Source organism: Gopherus flavomarginatus, chromosome 4 (assembly GCF_025201925.1).
Source record: "Gopherus flavomarginatus isolate rGopFla2 chromosome 4, rGopFla2.mat.asm, whole genome shotgun sequence".
NCBI classification, from domain to species: domain Eukaryota; kingdom Metazoa; phylum Chordata; order Testudines; family Testudinidae; genus Gopherus; species Gopherus flavomarginatus.
In genome coordinates this window covers 7,004,006-7,017,358 of record NC_066620.1, presented here as the reverse complement: position 1 = coordinate 7,017,358, position 13,353 = coordinate 7,004,006, and the positions used below count along the sequence as shown (strand labels likewise).

At 41.9% G+C, this 13,353-nt stretch overlaps 1 protein-coding gene across 3 annotated transcripts in view; it reads right to left on the bottom strand.

Annotated features, from left to right (window-relative positions):
- The window catches only part of DZANK1 (double zinc ribbon and ankyrin repeat domains 1), a 34,377-nt gene that overhangs the window by 16,374 nt on the left and 4,650 nt on the right, over positions 1–13,353 (bottom strand). For all 3 annotated transcript variants that reach the window (XM_050951291.1, XM_050951293.1, XM_050951294.1), the window contains exons 4-12: positions 13,171–13,288; positions 11,779–11,875; positions 10,816–10,940; positions 9,350–9,432; positions 8,788–8,905; positions 4,361–4,474; positions 3,173–3,265; positions 1,587–1,709; positions 455–619 (exon numbers count right to left, since the gene is read on the bottom strand). In XM_050951291.1, coding sequence (XP_050807248.1) covers positions 455–619; positions 1,587–1,709; positions 3,173–3,265; positions 4,361–4,474; positions 8,788–8,905; positions 9,350–9,432; positions 10,816–10,940; positions 11,779–11,875; positions 13,171–13,288 — 1,036 coding nt within the window. The remainder of the gene's footprint in view (positions 1–454; positions 620–1,586; positions 1,710–3,172; positions 3,266–4,360; positions 4,475–8,787; positions 8,906–9,349; positions 9,433–10,815; positions 10,941–11,778; positions 11,876–13,170; positions 13,289–13,353) is intronic.

Sequence of the window (13,353 nt, the reverse complement as noted above, 5' to 3'; positions counted from 1 at the left end):
ATGCAACCTATTTCTTGTAAATAGACATTGACTTATGTTCTGATATCCTTACATTTGTGCTTGCTAAGTATTATGGTTTTCTCTTAAAATATAGTTTTTTAAAACAATGTGGTATATGCATTATCAAAGAAAACCTTAAGTTAGCCAGATATAATTTGTGAGTGATTGTGTGAGAACCAGATCAAAGTACTTAAAAGAGCAAACACTTTAAAAAGGGACGGACTGCTTCTCATTTTGCTATACGTACTAATGATTAGGGATGAGTAAATATCCACAGCAAACAATTCCTTCAGTGAATGTATGTAACCTCTTTTTCTGCTCACAGAATGTTTGCGAGCAGAACATGGTATCCTCAGATGAAAGAAGCCAATGGAGTTACATCAATTTATACCAGCTGAGGATACCAGTGTCTCTACTGTGGTCTCAGCCTCGTTTGTGACGTTATATGACTTACCTTAGAAAATGCAAAGGTATCTCCAGCACTCAATAGCATGCTATTCTGAGAGCCCAGTCTTGATGGAGGCTCAATATAGACACCACAAGATCCACAGAATCTAGCATATGGGTGGTTGCTTGCACCACACTTGAAGCAAGTAAAGTAGCTTGGAGGAGGACCTGGCTGAAAAGTACAATGAAACTATTGTCACCATAGGAGCAGGTAAATATGTAGCACAATGGAGATCTACCTTCTTGTACTCCCAGAAATAAAGCGACCAATCAGACCAACCAGCATGAATTTAGAGAAACTAGAGTGATAGTAGTTACAATTGTTAAACTGGTGACCTTGGTTGCCAGTTCTAAACCAGGCTCACACCCTGACAAAAGCCAGACCAAACGTGCAGCTCATCACAGTCAACTGCGGCTGAACCAGGCCATGCAGAGGTAAGGTTTTGCAGATGGAATCAGCATCTACGTAGGTTAATTTTTAGACCTGCCAACTTTAAAATATTGATATCAAATGCACTTTTAAAATATTTTTCTCCTCTTGGAAACCCTGTCTTTAGTACTATTGAACTCTGGAATGTCAACACATCTCAGTTAATTGTCTGTTCAACTGTACTCCTCCCCAGGCCCTCTCTCGATGAAAACCCATGATTTCACTGGCATATATAGCAGAGTTTCTAATTTTTATGTGGCCCTGGAGGATACAGTTTGAACTTCCCCATTCTGGTGGGGGTGAATCTAGCACAAGAAGTTACAGAAATACATAGAAATATGGTTGCAGAAATACATTAATTACATGGGGCCATCTTTACATTGACTATTTTAGGTAAAAGCGCCTCTGGGCAGGGAACATGGGTGAAATTCTAGCCCTCCAGAAGGCAATGGGAGTTTGGCCATTGACTTTAATGAGATCACAGTTTCGTCCTATGTCTTTAATTTCTCTTTACTGAGCTCTGCACATCTATAGCACTTAATACAAACATTAAATAATGATAATATAAAAACATATCCTAACCCACAAGATTCCTGGGAATGGAATTGCTGCAGGTCACAGATGCGTAAAACCAGGCTTGTCAACACAAACACCAAATGCCAATGAAAGAGAAAACAGTCTTTACAGGAGCCTGAGCCTATGAGCATACCTTGGCTCCACACCAATCACAGAAACGAGCATCACAGTGGTTATCACGGCCGCATTTTGAGCAGGATATTGTTCTCCCTAGATGACTTGATAAAGGTGGGGGTGCATCTCCACTGAGTGCAGGCTAGTAAAGCAAAACAAGAATTTCATGGGCTACAGTAAAAGAAAACCAAAGGGGAAATAAGGAGAGGGTGAAAGCAAGCTAATCTGAAAGCACAAAGCAACGTTCAATCTAAGGGAACGCTCAGTCTAAAGCAATGCTTTCAGCAGTGAATGAACATTGGGCTTACTCTGATCTAATGTGGAATTTTCTCATTTAAAGGATTCAATAAAATTATGTTTTTTAATAGTTGTGTGTGTGTCTAACTTTCCATTATTCATCCTCTGAGAAATCTGACCACAAAACCTTATTTCCTAACATATTTTGTCCCTTTTTTAATGGTGCAATTATTCACCTAAAAACATGGGGGCATAAGGAAATTTTGAAATTAAAAGAAGCTATGTTGAAAAAATTACATTCCACAATAGAAAATGTGACTGATATTTTTCTTATTTGTTCGCAAGAGTCGTGTAAATCTTAAAATGTTGACGTGAGTGGAGGGCTAGGGGGGATTAGATCACTTATTTTGCATTTATTTTGATCTCTCATTTTCTATAGTTGTTTCACTGCCAGCCCCACTACAATGAACTAGTTAGAGTGCACAACGTGCTTAGCTTAAAGCTTGCGAGTAGTCCCGCTGACTTTTCAGGATTACAGGGATTGTACAGGAAATCTCTACACCCAGGTCCGGGTAGTTTTAGCTACGATCTTGCATTGTTGTCATAGTGACCAGTAGGCAACGAGATCCAAATCATTACTGTCTTCTCTCAGCTCTGTATCTCTCTCTGCTTAGCGAAAGGAAATCTCTCTTTGGGCATTTAGAAGAGATTTTGCCTAAGGGGAAGAAATTAAAAATTACTCCAGCCAAATGAACACAGCTAAACTGGAAGATGAAACAGACAGCGATCTTAGAGGGAAAAATTCACTGTTGTTTCTCTCACCTCTGGACAGAGTCACTGCCAAAAACAAGCATAGTAGTTGTACGCTGATGGGGCATGCAGGAAGTGGAGATAACAAAAATAATTAAAAGGTCACTAATACACACAAAATTTTAAATCAATATGAGTGATCTTTCCTGCTGCAATTACCCATCATTACTGTCAAGATTTATAGTTCTTAACTGCAATTTAAAAGAGAACTGAACATACACAAGCGTCACTAAATTCAGGAAATTTTGAGTCAAGACCATCATCTTTGACACATTTTCAAAGCACCTTTTGGCAGAGACAGCAGCACTGTAAAATCGTGGCTCCCGTGGGAGAAACAAGAAGGTGTATGATGGGATTTCCAGTATCTTGTAGAGCTCAGAGCAGGGTATTTCAAAAGGAGAACTGCTAGGTGCTAGAATTGTCCCCTAGGCTATACAAGAGAAAGCACAGCCCCCAGCACAGAGCCAGATTTGGCCCTATGTTTTCAAGACAAAGAAAATGAAGTTTATTCACTGATCTCATGTGACCAAGTGCGACTGTTTTGTGCATGAACCTTACCGTCTGTATTTCAGGCAGTCTGCTTTCACAGGTCACACAGTGTTTTATGTGAATAGGATTTCCTGTGCCACATACCCGACAGATTACTTTGCCCTTTAAAATACAGAAAAAACAGGATGGTAAAGATAAACCATCTGCTCAACAGGGATTTGAGCCTGCAGAGGTACGAGTAGCTTAGTCCTGCAGATGGAGGAACTCCCTCAAGCGTGCACACACAGTGCTCAAATAACTCCTGTACTGCGGGCTTTAATAAAGTTAAGCTACCTTGCCCAGTTGCCGTGCAGAGCTGCAGCTGAGGGCAGTGTTGTTGAATTGGCAAGAGAAAATCAAGAGAAAGACACCTATACCTTTGGGCTACTCTTCCTGGGGAGATCTCACTGGCCCGCCTTGGTTACTGCTACGGAGTGTGAGTTTCCACAGGCGCTAGGAATTATGAGTATGACAAATTCTAGTGTTGACAAGTGTGTCCACACTAGCCATGCTCTGCCCCTGTACCTACATTAGGGCTGCTCTAAACCATTTAAAGTGTGAGCTGATGTCTATGACAACTGTAAAAAAAACGAGGAGTCCTCAGCCAGTGAACGTCCATTCTTTCTGACAATCCCCATGCCCACAATTCCTCCTTCAGCAGCCTCCTCCCTTTCCCAGAAATGCCCCCTCAGCCCATCATACCCCACAACAACACACTAGCTGAGAATCACCAGCTGAGACTGCATTCTGCATCCCACAGGAACCCCCCCAAACATGTCTCTCCCCCCCCACCCCATCTCCAGTAACTGCTCCAGCTGTGCCATTCCCATGTAATAAGTAATATTTCACCATCAAAAGAGGTAAATAGACTTGCGAGGACAGATTTATTAGAGTTAAAATAACTATGAGCAAGGTATAAATGCCTAGACAGACCAAATTAATGTACTTCATACTGTGCAGAAGAACTGCATCCCTGCCTTACTCAAATAGATATTACTGACATATTGTGCTCTTGTACAACGTGCCTGGTCATGCTACTGAGGTCGACCTTTAATGACAGCTACTGTTCAATAAACATTTTAAATCCTACTAACTCAAAGTCGCAGCAAGGTAAAGAGCCAAAGCCAAATGGAATCAAAACATCTGTACCAAAATCATCTATAGGAAACATACTAAGCTCTAGGAATTTACTTCTTGGTTACACTGATTCTCAATTACCTTTAAGCAGATGCTGGCCTGGGGCTGCAGCTGTGGAGCTATCGGGGCCTCACATACAATACAAGTTGGTGTGTTCATTGGCACCATGGTTCTGCATTCTACACATAGTCCCATCTGTACAAAAGACAACATGATGCTTCTTTATAATGGAAAATTATACGCCCACAAAAGTTAATATCAGACTTTTTGATATTATCACTTCACAGAGGGTAAAGCAATAGGCACAGGGGCCTGATATTTTTATATATCTACTTGCTGAGCTAGGAAGCACCTACACTACATATTATTCCTGCTACAAACGGTAAGATGTTGTTACTAGGGTTCTTTATAAGCCAAACCCTGCAGTCCTTAGTCTTGACTCAGGAAAAAAGCCTCACACTGATTCCAGTGGGACACTTACCTGAGTAAGGGCCTCAGCATCGAGTCATAACACACTCACAAGAAACTGTCTCTTTTCCTCTGAGGTATGATGTCAGTGAATACTAAGGAACGTACACATTGCAGCACACGGAGCATTAAAATGAAACATCTATGGCAATCACACTGCAGGAAAGTGGAATTAAATTAAGAAAAAAAGAACCACCACCCTGGATCAGACCAAAGGTCCATCTAGCCCAGTGTCCTGTCTTCCGACAGTGGCCAGTGCCAGGCGCTTCAAAGGGAATGAACAGAACAGGGCATCATCCAGTGATCAATCCTCAGTCGCCCATTCCCAGCTTCTGGCAATTGCTTCCTAAAGACTTAAATCCTAGGCTATGCCCTGAGTAGATACATTTTAGGCTATGCTTGGAGTAGCCCTCATGGTTGTGGTGGGGAAGGACTCCTTTCCCCCGATAACGTCGTACCTCTGTAGAGAAGCTTCACAGCTTCTATTATGGCTGCAACAGTAACACAGTGGGGACAAGGAGGAGGAAGGGAACAGCAGGAACCTCTGACCTCATCCTCATTTAAGCGCCCCCCGAGCTGGAGTCTACATTGCACAGGACCTCTATGGGTGCTTCTGGAGAAGGGAAAAGAATCTTTCCTCCAGGCTGCAGAGTGCCATTCTGCAGCACTTATTGCTGCCTCTAGGTTCCAGTAGACCAGGGAGATGCTATGTGCCTGAGGGCCACTTGCACAAGGAGAACAACAGTTGTATGTGCATACTTCCACGGATCAGCTGCTCTTGCCATGCCCATAAATTACACCTCCCCCATGAGCCTCGCAGAAATGCGCCCTGTGCCAGACAGGATCTGCTGCAACCCACCCACCACACAAGGAGCTACGTATGTTCCAATGGACCCAAAGCTTTCTACAGCCATGCAATAGATGGGGCAAGATTTTCCCCAACATGCATAATAACCAGTGTATAATACACAGTGAATACTAAAAAGCATCGTGAACCCTAGCTGTCAAAAGGAACTGTTCCCATGAGACAAGTGCTCTGTTAAAAAGTGGATTCTAAGCAGCTTGGGGCAGAGGCTGGTTCTTCCTCTGTGTGTGTACAGCCCCTAGCATAAAGTCCTGATCAAGCCCTCTGGCACCACTGCAGTACAAATAATAAAGATTATTATTGTTACTTTAGCTGGAGGAAAGAGGAGACAAAGTAGAGATTGGAAACCAGTGCAGGGACTGTTTTTCAGAGTCCAGTAAAACTAAGAAAACAAAAACAAAGGACCAACTCATATAAGGTAAGTTTTGCTCAAAAAAATAGATGCCTGAGTGGCAATTTTTAACCTCATTTGTCAGCCCATTTATACACATTTCAGAGCTAAATTTGATGCCCCTCAAAACAATGGTTTCATTGGAATTGATGATGAACTCTATTGATGCCATTATAAGAGTTAATTCCAGGGTAACGTTGCCATTCAAAAATAAGTCAATTCAGATTGTCTTCCAGCTACCCATCTCAGCAGATTAAATAAGAAGGCTGTTGCTGTTCTGCAGGCCTGGTGTTTATTTACTATTACGAGCCCAGCATGAGTACTGTGCTGACACGTAAGACAGTGTTTGAGGGAGAATATTCTCATTTGTTTCTAACAATCTCTCTCTCTTCATATGTGATCTCAGAGATTACACGATGGGTTCTTACCAAAAAATACCTGCTGCTTTTCTGTGTCTGTCATTTGGCATTACCCTGCTAGGAATTATTTTTAGGATAATAGGACAAGTGAGTCGATTCCCACAACACTACTTATTTTGATCCATGCAGTCTTAACACAGCAGAATCAACGTTACCCATGCAATTACGGCTATACTTATTCCATAGATATACCATATCATTCAACGTCCCTAAAGTTCTTCTCTAATTCTTGTCCAGGCCTATTAAAACTATATTGGTCAGCTCTCAGCAGATATAACCTCCTACTTCCCGTTCTCACTGCTTCTTATTTCAACTCCTACAGTCTATCCAAAATGCCACTGCCAAACTTGTTCTTCTCCTGTCACTCTGACCATACCACTCCTTTCACTGGCTTTCCACGTCAGATTCAAACGTCGCATCTTTCCCTTCATTCAAGCTTGACACTGCCTATATCTCTACTCCGATTTCCCACTAAATGTCCCTGCATGTCCTCAGGCCTTTGTCTTTGCACTTTCTTCTATGCTTCCCTTCATGCTTGGAACTCCTTCTTCTTCATCAAATCATCTCTGCCACAAAGTAATAAGGGTCAGATCATTCGTTGATTTCCACAATTCAACAGTCTTTACCCAGGGCTCAGCAGGGACTGTACGGTAGCTGCTCCTTCATTATAGCCCCTCCTGTTTGATATATTCCCCTGAGATCTGCAGAGGTCGAAACCCAAGACAGTACCTGCAGAGGGGTTTCTTGGGCACAGCGGGAGCTTGATGAAGATCCGTTGATCTCTAGTTATGTCACATTCTCTTGCCCAGTCCTATTGACTTTTGTTCCCCATCATGAGCACAAGAGAAGGGTTACAACTGATCCTATACCCTTCCACTTTCAGTATCAGGCTGCTGATCAGATTTATGTGTGGACTCTAGTAATGGCATTTACTTTTCAAGTAGGAGCCATTTATGGGGCTTAAATAAGAGAGATCTACTCTTCCCATGATATTTAATCCTATACATTGCTCACTGAGGCAAAAAAAGCTCATGAACAAACAAAACCTGCAATTGGTTTTGCTTATTCAGTCAGATTTCTGCAGAACCCGAGAGTACAATCCTGGGTGCAGACACCTTCTTGTGGAAGTTACATTGTTGTTGGTCTGACCAGCTCATGACTGGATGCTGCCCTCTGTATGAGACAGAAGGAGCAAAAACGTTAGTTGCAAAGGCAATTTCTTTTCCAAACACAGTCTGACACTGCTCTTAGTGAAGCCAGTACAAATTTAGCAATTGATTGCAATGAATAGGTGCAGGAGGAGAGGGATAGCTCAGTGGTTTGAGCATTGGCCTGCTAAACCCAGGGTTGTGAGTTCAATCCTTAAGGAGGCCATTTGGGGATTGGTCCTCCTTTTTGAGCAGGGGGTTGGACTAGATGATCTCTTGAGGTCCCTTCCAACCCTAATAATCTATGATTCCATGAATTTATCTATGATTTGGACACAAGATGATACAAAGAAGAAAGGTAGGAGGACAATTTACTGACTACTGAAGATTTTACCAGAAAGGTGCTAAATTAGATCCTAACAGAGCTAAAATGGTACAATAATATCAACGTGTATGCAGTTAAAATCTTCCTAACTCTGATCCTGAAAGAGGCTGAATATCCTCACTTTCTGATGACTTTGCTAGGCGCTGAGGGCACTCAGTACATTGCAGAATCGGGTCCTATGGCCATATCTGTGACTGCCTCGGGTTGAATAGTGAAGAAAATTAGACCATTGGCTCATTGTGAATTTTGGTTATTATCTCTTGGGGGAGAGTGATGGGCACTATTATAAAAACCGAGCTAAACAGAAAGATCTCAGATGTGCACATATTGGTCTATCGACCTTGTACAATCACCTCCTGTTTATGAATACTAGTGTGCTCTTTTTAGAGATATGTGACATAACAGAATCAGGGACTTATTAAGTGCAATACAAGCAAAAGTCATGGGACTGTGTGCCATGTTTAGCTTTTGAATAAGACCTGTATGTGTTTTTAACTTTACAGTTTCTGAAGATTTGTTGGTCACTGCAGCACTAATGGGTATCTACATCATTGCTCTTTTCTGGCACAGATGAAGAAAAAAATTATTTTTACAAAATATCGTTATAAAAAACAGATCCCATTAGAAACTTGCTCTGGTCAGCTGAAAGCCACAGGCAAAACATACTAGAAAGAATTATTATTGTCCCTCCTGCCAAAGTTACTAACAGATATGAAGAATCACAGAAAGCAGGATTTTCCAACTGAAAGTGTGATGAAAACACAGTTCCCTCAGCAGTAACTTATTCTGATTCTCAAAATAGGAGTGAGTTGGTTACAATTTTTTTGCTGACCTGAGCTCCTTCAGGGGGTGGGAGGCGACACCCTGGCACTGGCAGGATCGGAGAACCACATTCTTGACAGAAGCGAGCAAAGGGATCAGATGGGCGAGGAGCTAAGCAATGTGCACACCTAGAAATAACAGCAAACTGGTTCAACGTGTTCTCAATTTGTGTTGCTAAATCCTGCAACCTCCTACAGTGAAACCCAACGCAGGGGATCAAAGAGCCCAGACTGGTGAGCACTTACTCACACACACTGTCTGGGACTACTCCTGGGCAAATGCTCACCAACATGAGAAAGGGCTGCATACTGTAATTTTAAACCTAATCCTCCCCGTCGCCATTCCTTTGGATGGCAGATCATTAATTAGGTTTACATCTCACTATAATAAAACATTATCAGTAAGATACAGTAACATTAAAAAAATGACAACAGCAATCCCCTTTTATTAACCAATGTCCACGCTTGCCTTCCTCATTTTAGTTTAATTTAACAGCACTGTCACTTCAATTGTTAAAGCAATTTCTTTGTGATTCCCCCACCACAAACAACAGGGGAGAAAAAATACCTTACCTCAGGAAATCTGTTTCCCTCTGGATTCTCATTGTCTGGGTGCTTGTTAGACTTTTCCTGCTAGATACTGTGGAACCAATCAACTGAAATAAAGATGTTTCTTTAAGGTAGTGAAACATGCACCGTAAAATATTAATTTGATTATAAATGACTTATTACCTCTGGCCTGATCTACACTCAAAAGTTAGATTGGCATAGCTACTTTGGCAAGGGATGTAAAAAACCACTCCCCTGACCAATGTAGCTAAGCCAACCTAACCCACAGAACAGGTGCAGCTCTGGCAGTGGAAGAGAGCTGTCAGTGCTTCATTTGGGGAGGTGGTGTTCTGACATTGACAGGAAAACCCCTTCTGTCAGTACAGGCTGTGTGTATACTGCATGAGTCTCCAAGTACATTTACAGTTAAGAGTTTATGAGGTTATGCTGGCATAGTGTAGATGCAACCTAGTCCAATGGAAGGGGTTTTTCCAGTCAGTGTAGGAATTCCACCTCCCTGAACCAAGTGGAGGCATTCTTCCACTGACACAGCTGAGTCTGCATTTGACCTTAGGTCAGCATAGCTCTGTCTGAGGAGTGTGGCTGGTGACTGACCCAGCTACATCCCCATATGAATGCTTATTGTTCAAGATAAAATTCACTGCAATTCAGGGGCTTCAGATAAGGCCTGCTAAACCAGTGAATTTCATCTGTGATCCACACTAAGGACCTCTGGCTCCTGATAAAATAAATGTGAGTTTTACTATTTACTTCAACGAGAGCAAGATCAGATCCTAAATTTTAACAATTTTATCTGTATTCAAGAAACAGAAACTACTACTGCTGCAGGTCTGTCAATCACTAATGAGTTAGAAAGAAAAACAGTAAGAGTCAGTCATCAATAATTTGCTCTGCCTCACCAGTCTTTAATGATGGCTAAGTTCTGCTTTGGGCGTTCCTAGAATTGTGTACGACAGGCTTGTCATCACCAGCTTGTTTAAATCAGTATTGTACGGTATAGGCAGAGACGTGAACTAGATGGACGAAGGACTGAGGATGACTATGAAACCTTCAAACATTTTTAATTGTTTAGGGCTCAGTTCTCATCCAGTCCTGCATGGCTGTGCAGGAAAGTAAACAGATCTCAGGCCACCCTGCAGGGCTCACTCATCATAAATCCAGACCTGAGGGAACAGTAAGGCCCATAGACATGATATTGCACCCTGCAAGGTACTGCATGGTGAGCGAGAAGAGCCCTCAACCTGCATCCTTTATATACCAGCCAGCAACCTTGTTGATTCTGAAAATGGGCCAACCCAATCAACTTCCCCTGCCTCTAACTGGGTGCAAAGCAGGAGGTCTGGAGGAACTGTGATTCAGAGGGCTGTTTCTGACTCTCGGATCCTTTCTGGAGCTATTTCCTCACGCTGGGCTGAGAGTCAACTCTCGGCCTAGCCTTTATTGTTTCCCCCAGTAACTGTTTCATTTACCTGGGACTGATGTGTTGGTGGTGGTGAGATTGACTTTTCTCTATAACCTGGTGTTTCCAAGTGACCATTCAAGAACCGTGGCCCTTTCAAAGGTTTGTGGACAGTTCTTCTCTCTACCTCCAAGCCTAAAATTACAGCCAAATTTCATACCATCATTCCTCCATCATGCACTTCATAAAAACATGGGATTTGGTTAACATTATGCCACATGTTATCCCAGGACCACATCCCAATATCTAAGAACAGTTCTAGCTGTTTTGGAAAACGTTATTTAGCAAGCAGTTCTCTGGTAGCGGAAATCTATCACAAGTTCCTCACTAAAGAAATGTTTCCTTTTGCATTTTTCCCTAATTTAAAATAAAAAAATTAAAAAAATAAAATTTCTCCTAAAACCTCCATCCAAAAGTAAATTAGTCAGCAATGGCTTTAGGATCTTATGCTTGTAAGCGGGCTCAGTTATCATAGCTATGTAACAATTAGCTTTATTTATAGCATGAATAAAAGCTGAATTAAGTTTTCGTTTTTGCCTTGTGGTAAAATCCTGCACTCCTTATGCAGGCAAAGCTTTGCAGACTCTCGATACAGTTGCATCTAAGACATCTGAAACTGCCATTAACTTAAATGTTTGTAGTGTTGTTGTGGCTGTGTTGGTCCCAGGATATGAGAGAGACAGGACAGGTGAGGTGATAACTACTGTTGGACCAACTTCTGTTGGTGGACAGTACAAACTTTCGAGCTTCAAAGAGCTCTTCTTCAGGTCTGGGAAAGGTAACCAGAATGTCTAAGTTAAATACAAGTTGGGACAGACTGTTAAGCATAAGCACATGTGAACTCACAGAGAATGCTTGGGCTCTGAGATATCTGTGAGATTATCTGCAGTTTCCTGCAGAGAACAGAAAAATACACTTCTACCAACTACTTTCAGTGGGGTTAAGGTCCAATCTGGCTTTAATGAAGTCATACCTGGAAACTCTTGGGCTGTATCATTCCAGCTGGATTTGCTTTCCACATTGACTCCTTTCCTTTTTAATTTTGTGACTGACAGTCCACCTTCCAGCTCCTATAAATACAAAGATTACCTGTCTATAATCACACATGCACATTCCTTAGAACAGTGAATTCAAACATGTGCCAGTGCTCAGTCTAGTCATCACTTGCCTCAATTATTGTCGCCTCATCTCCTTTGGCTTTCCTGATGATAATATCATTCCCCTTCAGTATGTCTTAGGCTATGTCTACACTACAGCACTATTGTAAGGTCTCCAGTGTAGCTGCTTTATGCTGACGGGAGAGAGGTCTCCCGTTGGCATAATTAAACCACCCTCATAATTAAACCACCATTGCTATGTTAGCAAGAGAATGTGTCTCGCTGTCATAGCACTGTCCACACCAGTGCTTTTGTCAGTGAAACTTCTGTCGGTCAGGAGGTGTTTTTTTCACACCCCTGACTGACAAAAGTTTTACCAGCCAACGTGCCTGTGTAGACAGAGCCTAAAACACAGATGCTAAAACGATCATCCTTCCTCATCATTGAGACCATTTCATTCCCCCATTCAAGTCTTTGCAGTATTGTTCCCTTACCCTAATTACATGGAAGCTCCCCTGAAGGGACTTAAGAGGTGTCCAGGTCTTTGGATTGGGAAGGAAAGGTATGGAAGGAGGACGGTTGTCACTGCACTACTAGACCACCCTCACAGTATACATTTCTTCCTAACCAATGAGATTTGTACCCCGTGGAGATAGTAAATGGGTGCAATCTCAGCATGTGGTGGAGTGCAAGAACTACAGTAGTGCCAGGCTGTCGCACGTGGTGTTGGTGTACAAGTGGAACCAGATTTCTTGTACACATTTCCCCCTTTGCACACCCAAGCAGCAGGGCACAACCAGGCTCTGAGTAAGAATTTCAAGATTTGGCCCTTTCTGGACTACTCATTTTCAGAGGGTTAATTTTTCTAATGAGATCAGAACAATCCCAGAGAAAACATTACGGGACAAGTTGAAGTGTTATTTCCAAAAGGAAGTCTCTGTATAAGCCTGTCAGTTAAACACAATATTCCCCACGCAGGGGGAATGGCAAATGTTGTAAGTTACTAGCAGCTGAAACAAAACCATTCTTGCATAATGTCAGCAGCGCATTAGTAAAAGAGATGTATTACAATTGTTTTAATTGGCTGTCCCAATAAAGAACCATTTGAACTTTCATAGATTTCAATACCAGAAAAGGTTAAAAACAACAAAGATGGGCAGATAAAGAAATAAAAGTAATGAAATTCGACAGCTACCTGGATGGTGTCTCTCTGTAATATAATACAAAATGTTATGGTCAAACAGGGATTTACCATTGCTGTAACTTGCCTGGTTGGAGAGGTCTTTCAGAAAATTCTCATCATTATCTTCAGCAGCAAAGAGTATGTTTGGTGGCTCATATTCTACCAGAAATACCTTTGTTACAATGGCACTCTCCCTGCAGTCTCTAAAAGTTAATAAACAAAAGGCTACAGATAGCTATAGCACAAAATTATGGGTATTAGTAGAAAG